Raw genomic sequence first — 9701 nt, 5'->3', positions numbered from 1 at the left:
TCAGAGTGGAACATATATGCACACAGCATTTGGTTTGTTTTCCCCCGACCCTGTCTCAATCCCCCAATTCAGTTCCCCAACTTCCCTGTACATGTTACTAATAACATGTACAATTTTAAGATTGGCTTTGATCATTTCATATATGTACATAGCATAATTTGAACTGTGTCCTCCCCACCATACTTCCCTCCCCAAATTTCCTTCAAAATGACAATGATTAGAAAGCAACTGAAAGAACCGTCTAGTTCTTCATGATGTTGGAATGGAGAACTTTAAGTATAGCCTTGCGGATCTGCTTGGTCTTCACACTATAGATGATGGGGTTCGTGACAGGAGGGATCAGCAGGTAGGCATTGGCAATCAGAGTATGTACATAGGGTGGGGCTCCTTTCCCAAATCTGTGCACAAAGGACAGACTGATCAGTGGAATGTAGAACACAGCCACAGCCCCAATATGGGAGACACACGTGCTTAAGGCTTTCTTCCTCTCGCCAGGGGAAGCAATGCTGAGGACAGTCCTAATGATCAAGACATAGGAAAGGAGGATGAGGATGGAGTCCACCCCAACAGTGGATACCACGGCAGTGAGTCCCACAGCACTATTGACCCCGGTGTCAGTGCAGGAGAGCTTCATCACATCAGGGTGGTAGCAGTAGGAATGGCGGAGCTCGTGGCTGCCGCAGAAGGACAGTCTTTTGAGAAGCACCACCAGAAGAGTCTGTATTAGTGCTCCCCTGGTCATGACGGCCACACCAATCAGTGCGATTTTAAGGTCAGTTAAGATGGAAGCATATCTAAGAGGATTAGAAATGGCCACAAACCGATCAAAAGCCATAGCCAGCAGCACCGAAGATTCCATGACAGCGAAGAGCTGAATAAAGAACATCTGTGACAAGCAGGCATTGAAGCTGATCTCCCTGGCATTGAACCAGAATATGCCCAGCATGGTGACCACAGTGGAGATGGACAGCCCGAGGTCAGTGGTGGACAGCATGGATAGGAAGTAATACATGGGTTCGTGGAGGCTGGGCTGCGTGATAATGACGAAGAGAATCAGGCTGTTCCCCGAGAGGGCTGTTGCATAGAGAAAGCAGAAGGGGATGGAGATCCAGGCGTGGAAGGCTTCCAGCCCGGGAACACCAGTTAGCAGGAAAATGATGGAAGAGGATGTGAGATTCTGGAAACTTGACATAATGAACTCAAACAGCAAAATCTGTGTCCTGCAGTAAGAAACTGCACTTGCTTATTAAGCATTTAATCTGAAATCAATTATTTTCCAGGTAAATACTTTTAATGGCATATCTATGTTATATAAGAAGCTCTTGAAACTTGGTTTAAAATCCAGACCACACCAAATTAAAAAGCAGAGAACAGTAAATGAACAATTACATGAGAATACTGAATAAATGCAAAGACAAACAAAACATGCATCTCATCTTATTAAAGTCAACATGACTGATAAGTTGTGAGGCTGAGATTTTAGCTCATTACTTCTGAAAATGAAGTTGTAGATATGCAGTATTGGTGGAAATGTGTGCAAAGGGTTGTATGAAATTTTAGTTAAACAGTAAATAGTATATTTAACAATTCTATTATTGCTTATATACAGTATCAAACCTTGAACTGCTACCTTGGTAATTTTCATATGGCATAGCAAACAGAATAATTAAGAAAATTGTAAACTATTACTTGAGTAAAAAGAATCTCTAATATAAATATTATGAATAGTTTTTCTTTTACTTTTTTTTTTTTTGCAATACTGGGGATGAAACTCAAGGCATTCTACCTCCAAGCTACATCTGGCCTATAGGGCCTCACTAAGTAGCTAAGGCTGGCCACGAATCGTGATCTTCCTGTCTCAGCCTCTTGAGTGCACCATCACACCAGGCTATTTTGAATAGTTTTATAATATGGATTTTGTATCCTGCATCCCAATCAATTTTCTTACAGTTACATAGTCGAAACTTTCACTTGATTCAAATACCTTGGCACTTAGCATTTGGGTTACCACATGACAAATTACTGAACTATACATGCCTTATTATTTTTACATTTTAACTGAATATTCCTTATCTCTACATTAAAACTCTGACACTTGCTGGATGGGTTACCATATAACAGAACACTGTGTGTCTTATCTCTTGTAACTAAATATTTTTATTCCTATATTAACAATAATATGTATGCCCCAAAGATTGTTGTGAGGGTTAAATTATTTATGTGTGAAAAGCTCAGCAGAATACAGCACTATGGTGAAAGCTCAGCAGACATTAGCTATTATCTTTTAAAGAGAACAATTAAAGCTAAAAGCCATACAAACTTTTCTCACCTTCCCTTTTCTGTGTTGGTCCCCGTCCCTTCTCCACTTGTCCACTTCTCCTTCTATTTCATAGCTTACAGAAAGAGAGAGGGGTATTTTCTGAGTATAACTGTGCAGTGTCTCTTTTTTACTAGGTATTTTCTTTCTTCTTCACAATTATATTTTCATCCTGTCTTCATACTTCTTTATTCATAAAAAGGACTTTCACTTCTTTCTATACAGCCTTATTACCTAGCTTCTCAATAAATTTTTCATCTTAGTTTATGTACTATCAAACATTCCTGAGTGTAACCCATGAGCAAGAATAAAGATAGAGAACCAAATCAGATAGTACATCTCCCTGCAAGACTCTCAAGGAAAATACAAGATAGTGTAGAAAAAATGTGGAAGCAAGCACATAAAATGCAGCAGGACACACACATTAATGGGACTGTTGTGCATTCAAAAGAAATAATTTCCTGCTGTGGAGTTACATCCTTTTATATTTCTACTTCTGGAATAATGGTATTCTATTGTGTGATCATGAGTCATTTGGCAATGTGTCTCTCTGACCAAATTAAGCTACTGGGGTTGGGTCATTGATTATTCATCATTGTATTCCTAACACCTTATACTGTATCCTGCCTGAACAGTGTAAGCATGAAATATATGCCTCTTGATATATATTCAATCCCAGAGTTAAAATGATGAAGCATTCCAGACACATGTCAAGAACTCAACACGTTGCATTTTTTCTGTTTAAGTCATTTTGCAAGGCCTGAAATTATGTAATTACATAGGTGACTATTGGAAGAATCTCACTCTGCATGCCTTCATTCTAACAAACTGAGTAGTGTGTGTGTGTGTGTGTGTGTGTGTGTGTGTGTGTGTGTAATAGACTAGAAGACTCGGCTCATTAATGGAAGATAATTTTTATGTTTCCCCATTTATTTATGGTAAATATTATATTTTAATTACATCAAATATTATATTTTAACTACATCCTGCTCACAATTAAAAACAGGTTGCAGATTCTGTGGAAAGCTGCCTTGTCTCCCTTCTCTGATTACAGAGCTAGATATGGTTATATGGTTATAGGATAGGCAACCTGAATAAAACTTCTTTGTTAACAACTAGATGTAGTTCTCCAGATGAGCACTTTATATAAAATTCCACCTCTGTGAAATTGGTCACTCACCAATGTCATACAAGGATTCAGTGAGATAGCATTTATAAAACATTTTATATGCTCACTAGTTCTTAAAACATGGGAAAAGTTTGATGGAGATGAAGATGATGTGTATGTCTGATGGTGATGCTAGTGGCAGTTGATCTTAGGTGGCAGTTTTGAAATGTGGTAGAACTAACCAGAAAATATAATTGCATGGGCACGTTAAGCAGTAAGACATCGACCAAGTGAGATGCCCCATAAAATATAGATTTCAGGAAAGAACTTTCCCAAGGCATCAGAACCAGAGTTCTATGTAGTTCTAAAACCTTCAAGATTCTTAAAGGAAACAAGATTTATAAAGCCTAATATTTTCTCTGAATACTTGTTTCACTTACAGTGTATAGAGATGTGTTCTTCTGTGTCTAGATTCTAGGAAGAGTCCTGAGAATATGGAGAGATGTTCTACTCAGGGATAGGTAGCATATATTGGAGTCGTGTCTCCGGCTGCCTGAAATCTCTTAATCATAAAATTGCAGTAGGATAAGTTTAAGGTCCCCATAGAATGAAGTTTCCAAGGGGTTCAGCCTTCCTGATGTCTTCTTGCCCTTCACATCTACGGTAGTATTGTAAAGTTTCCATGAAGGAACTAGTGCTATAGGTTTCATCTATTTCATTGTAAAATTTCACTAAATTTTCAAAACCTGAAAATGGTAACACCTTTTATATAAATGAGCTCATCCCCACACTACTTCCATATCCAGATGACAAGTTTATTTTCCACCAACTGTACTTGGGTAGATTCTTTCAGTGTGTTAGACCCCTTTTCACTTCTATTACAACCCCAACCAAAAAGAGTCATATTTATTCTTTCAAGAAGTACTTTAATTACCTAACATATGTAATAGAGAAAATAGAACAGAATCTTCCTCCAGGGCTCACAACCCAGTGAAGAAACACATATAAAACTCAGTGATTACAAAAGGATATTATATTTTTATCAGTTATAATTATTTTACATGTTAGTGGGGCAAAGTGTGACAATTTAGTACAGATCTATAATATATAGTGATCAAATCAGGGTAGTTAACATTTCTGTCTCAACTTATTTTTAAATTTTTATTAGCATTTAAAATTTGTACATATCTAGGAGGTACATACAATGAGACAACGCAATGTATGTATACAGTGTGTACCAATCCAATCAAGATAATTAAAATATTAGTGTATTTACCAAAGTGACCTCAAGAAGTAGGAAAATACTCTTTCATTCATGTTTGTTATTTTTATGTGCTTATTTATATTCTTCAGCCATGAATAATCTGTTTAGGTAACAAAAATCATTACCAACAAACTGATGTAATTTCTGAAACAGACTTTTTTATTGAACTAGACCCCAAGTCTAGACCCCAAAGCCTGTTTTATTGGTGTACACTTACAGGCCTGTCTTAATCATAGCCCTACACTGTGCAAGAGCAGTATTCATGATGGAGTCAAAAGTACACTGTTAATAGTAAGTTGTAGCATCGACAAAATGGAGAGGAAGCATGTATCAACAGGGTTTTACAAAGCATAATGGTAGCTTACACTATTGAATAGTCAGACATGGATCAGGGAAGATTTCTTTTAAAAAATGGGGGTCCTCAAACACTTTCCTAAGTTGGCTTGGAAAGAAATATTTTCAGCACAGCTTTGCGAATTTGTTTGGTCTTTACACTGTAGATTATAGGATTCATTACAGGAGGGATGAGCAGATAAACATTGGCAATGAGAGTGTGCACAATGGGAGGGGCGTGCTTCCCAAATCTGTGCACCAGGGACAAGCTGATCATGGGAAGGTAGAAGATGACAACGGCGCTGATGTGGGAGATACAGGTGCCAAAGGCCTTTTTCCGCTCCTCTGTGGATGCGATGCTAAGCACAGAGTGGATGATAAGAACATAAGAGAGGAGGATCAGCACAAAATCGAACCCAGCAGTACAGATGACAATGGCCAGGCCAAATGCGCTGTTGATCTTTGTGTCTGTGCATGACAGCTTCATCACATCCGGGTGGAAACAATAGGAGTGGTGGAGTATGTGACTGCGGCAGAAGGACAGGCGCTTAAGGAGCAGGAGCAAAGGCACTAGAGCCGTGGTCCCCCTGATAACAATGACAAAGCCCACTTTGATGATGCGTGAATTGGTTAAGATCATGGCGTATCTCAGCGGGTTACAGATAGCAATGAAGCGATCAAAGGACATGGCCAGCAGTACTGAGGACTCCATGAACGTGAAGCCATGGATAAAGAACATTTGGCTGATGCAGCCATCAAAGCTGATTTCTCGAGCATTGAACCAGAAAATACCCAGCATGGTGACCAAGGTAGAAAGACACAGACCTAGGTCAGTGAAGGAGAGCATGGAGAGAAAATAATACATAGGCTCGTGGAGGCTAGACTCGGTGATGATGACGAAGAGGATCATACTGTTCCCAGAGATGGCGACGGCATAGAGACAACAGAACGGGATGGAGAGCCAGATGTGAGCAGTTTCAAGGCCAGGGATGCCAGTAAGGAAGAAGACTTCAGTGTGGAAACTGCTCTGGTTGAAGGGTGCCATGATGACTGAAGGACCATTCCCTAGGATTATAGGGAAGAAAAATGTTTTCAACTCTCTTCTACATACCTAACAAGGCAGGGTACTGGTGAACCATGTCATGTTCTTTACTGGAAATGTTTTTCTTAGATTTGGAATTGATCCTGTGTGAACTAGGAAAGAGAGAGCAAAACTGAAGATATTTGCACTTTAGAAACAGTGCCATTATTTTCTGTCTAGACCTCAGTATATTTACATATACATACATACATACGTACATACATATAAGGAGATTCAATTAGATAGTGGAAAGTATTTTCCAGTTCTGTTCCTATGGATGTGGGCAGACAGGATATTTCTAGGTAAGCATAAGCCAACACAGATGGCATTTTTGTCTGCTTTTCTTTACTTTTCATTTTCTGAGTCAGAACTCCTGAGATCTGTTATAATGTGTAAATCCTAAACCAAGCGTGGTGGCACATGCTTGTAATTCCAGCATTTGGGAGGCTGAGACAGGAGGATCATATTGCGGTTCTGGGACAGCCTCAGCTACTACTTAGGCCCTTTGCAACTCAGTGAGACCCTGTTTCAAAATAAAGAATAAAAAATAGGACTGGGGGTATAGCTCAGAAGTAGAATGTCCCTGGGTTCCATCCCCAGTACCGAAAAAATAATAATAACGTGTAAATCCTAGTATACCCAATAGAAAAATGATCTAACATTAAAGATTTTCTAGGATAGTATTCCTGACTGAATAAATATACACCAGTGGTTGAAAACAACTAAATGCAAGTAAAGAACAATTAATTATATGCAAATAGATCACACTGGCTGATAGAGGGCAAAGGATTGTTTATACAGGGTGTGATTGAGAATTTGATTATGTTTAAGGAAAATTATCCATGTAGAAAGATGACTTAAGCAGGACATGGTGTCACATGCTTGTAATACTAATACTTGGGTGGCTGAGACAGGAGGATCACATAGGTTCGAAGCCAGCCTCAGCTAATTAATAAAGCTCTCAGCAACTTAGTGAGACCCTGTTTCCAAATAAAGTATAAAATTATAAGTCTGGGAGTATAGCCCAGAGGTAGAAAAGCCCCTGGGTTTCACCCCCAATAACACCAAAAAAAAATTTCAATTTTCAATTTTTCCCTATCTATGTATATAAGTTGGTAAAAAAAAAGAAGGATAAAATAAAATATACCTGGGTGTTGTGGCTCATGCTTGTAATTCCTGTACTTGGGGGGCTGAGACAGGAGAATCACAGGTTTGTGGCCAGCCTCAGCTAATTAGTGAGGCCCTCTGCAACTTAGTGAGACTCTGTTTCAAAATAGGTCTGAGAGTATAGCCTGGAGGTAGAAAAGCCCCTAGGTACCACAAAAAGAAAGAAAGAAAGAAAGAAAGAAAGAAAGAAAGAAAGAAAGAAAGAAAGAAAGAAAGAAAGAAAGAAAGAAGAAAGAAGGCTTAAAACAAAAACAAAGTAATTCATTGGAAACTCAAGATTTATAATTGGAGTAGAATTATTTGAAGAATATTTTTATTTTTAATTTTTTAAAGTGTATGGATAATGGATTGATGGGGGGTCTCCTTCCTCTGTTTAGATATGAGTGTACAGTCACCATGATTAATAATGTGCAGGAATGAAGAAACTCCTCTATATTTGTTCTTGTCCTAAGTTTTTAACATCATGTTTTTATCTGGAGAAAAAATGCTGATTTTTAATATGTATTAATATTATATATACATATATTTAACATATATGAATATGGGTTTGCCTTCTAGTTGTTAATTCATGTATTTACTCAAATATTTAAATACTTACAAAGTGACAATGTATATGATGGACAAGAATTTGAATTAGTCCTGGTGCTATAGGAGGTCTGTCTGTGACTCTGAGAGGAAAATAAAAATCACATGTAAGTTAACTTGGTAACCTTCATACCTCAACAAACCCTGAATAAACAAGCAGGAATTGAGACTTGACTAGAAAATTTTTCTGAAGAGATAGATACATCAATAGTATATTTCTCAGCCAAGTGTGATGGTACATGCATATATTATCCCAATACTTGGGAGACTAAAACAGGAGGATTGCAGATCTGAGCCCAGCCACAGCAACTTAGCAAGACCCTCAGCAACTTAAACAAAGCCTGTTTTAAAATAAAAAAATAAAAATAGGGTTAAGGCTATGGCTCAAAGGTAAAATACCACTGGGTTCAATCCCTACTAACATACACACACACACACACACACACACACACACACACACCCCACAGCATCTTTTAAATGAATTATTTGCTTCTGAAAAGTGATAGAACCTAGGCACTTAATATTAAGGTATATGCTGTCATTCTTATATATAGCCCCCTCAAATTAGAAACAAATATTCATGTAAACATATTATCATATTTTCAGGAGGGAAGAAACTATTTTTCTTACTAATCTTTATTCACCCTTGAGATGAGAACTTTGCTTAAATTTGGACCTGGTAATAAAAACAATATTCTCTAGATAAAGTGGAGAATGAGTAAAGACCTTAAAAATCATACTCTATTTTATTTGATCATTTTTGTTAGTTTACATGTGAACTATTTATACTTTATCGAGTTGGTCTAGAAAACAATGACATTTCTACCAGAAACTTATGGTTAATATGAAAGCAGCAAAAATACATTTAGACATAAATGGAATTTAAGCTTGAATTGAAATTAAATATGATTAAGTTTTCAAATTATTTTATTAGTACATTGCGATTATTCATCCAAGTGAGGTTCACTGTGACAAAACACACATGTGCACAGCTCTTGGAGTATTTCCCACCACATCCCACCCTGCTCCCACCTCCTGCCTCCCACATATGTTAGTGAAACTGATAATATGTCTTCACATATTGCCATAATGACTATGAAGAAGCAGGCTATAAATTAATGTTCGTTGTATTATAGTAAGTAAATTTTAAAATCCCATTTGTGAGGGGTGTGGCAGTGCATGCCTATAATCCCAGTACTTGGGAGGTGGAGACAGAGGGATCACAGGTTCAAAAGCCAGTCTCAGCAATTTAGTGAGGCTCTCAGCAACCTAGTGAGACCCTGTTTCTAAATAAGAAATAAAATAGGTCTGGGAGTGTAGCTCTGAGGTATAATGCCCCTTATGTTCAACCCTCAGCACCACCAAAAAAAAGAAAATCTCATTTGCAATTAATATTGACAACACATAAAGAAACCTTTCAATCTATTCAGAAAAGATAGTCCAATTTAAAAATAGTAAAATTACATGAATTACTATTTATTCAAAGAAATCCTGTAAGTAGCCAATAAATATATGAGAAGATGTTCAAAATCAATAATCATAGAGATGCAAAATCAAAATCACAAGAGGATATCCCCTCACACGAAGGAGGATGGCTAATATATAAAAAAGACAAATGTTGGCAAGGATGTGAAGAAATCAGAACTCTTGTACACCCTTGATGGGAATGTCAAATGGTGCAGCTATTATGGGAAAAAAATAAGAAAGTTTCTTTCAAAAATAAAACTATGCCAGGCGTGGTGGAGCATGCTTATAATCCCAGCATTTGGGAGGCTGAGACTAGAAGATCACGGTTCGCAGACAGCCTCAGCCACTTAGTGAGGCCCTCTGCAACTCAGTGAGACCC

At 37.8% G+C, this 9701-nt stretch overlaps 2 protein-coding genes across 2 annotated transcripts; both read right to left on the bottom strand.

The window, feature by feature from the left end:
• Positions 1-241: 241 nt before the first annotated feature.
• On the bottom strand, positions 242-1192 carry LOC308258909 (olfactory receptor OR51C1-like; the record flags this gene model as incomplete). Its single annotated transcript, XM_080689529.1, has 1 exon — positions 242-1192. The coding sequence occupies one exon, from the start codon at positions 1190-1192 to the stop codon at positions 242-244; it is 951 nt and encodes a 316-aa protein (XP_080545655.1).
• A 3930-nt stretch (positions 1193-5122) lies between these two features.
• On the bottom strand, positions 5123-6067 carry LOC308267635 (olfactory receptor OR51C1-like; the record flags this gene model as incomplete). Its single annotated transcript, XM_080702477.1, has 1 exon — positions 5123-6067. The coding sequence occupies one exon, from the start codon at positions 6065-6067 to the stop codon at positions 5123-5125; it is 945 nt and encodes a 314-aa protein (XP_080558603.1).
• Positions 6068-9701: the final 3634 nt, after the last annotated feature.

This window comes from Muscardinus avellanarius, assembly GCF_963383645.1.
Source record: "Muscardinus avellanarius genome assembly, chromosome: 1".
Taxonomy (NCBI): Eukaryota; Metazoa; Chordata; class Mammalia; order Rodentia; family Gliridae; genus Muscardinus; species Muscardinus avellanarius.
The sequence above is the reverse complement of the archived record's forward strand: the minus strand, read 5'-3'. Positions and strand labels throughout refer to the sequence as shown.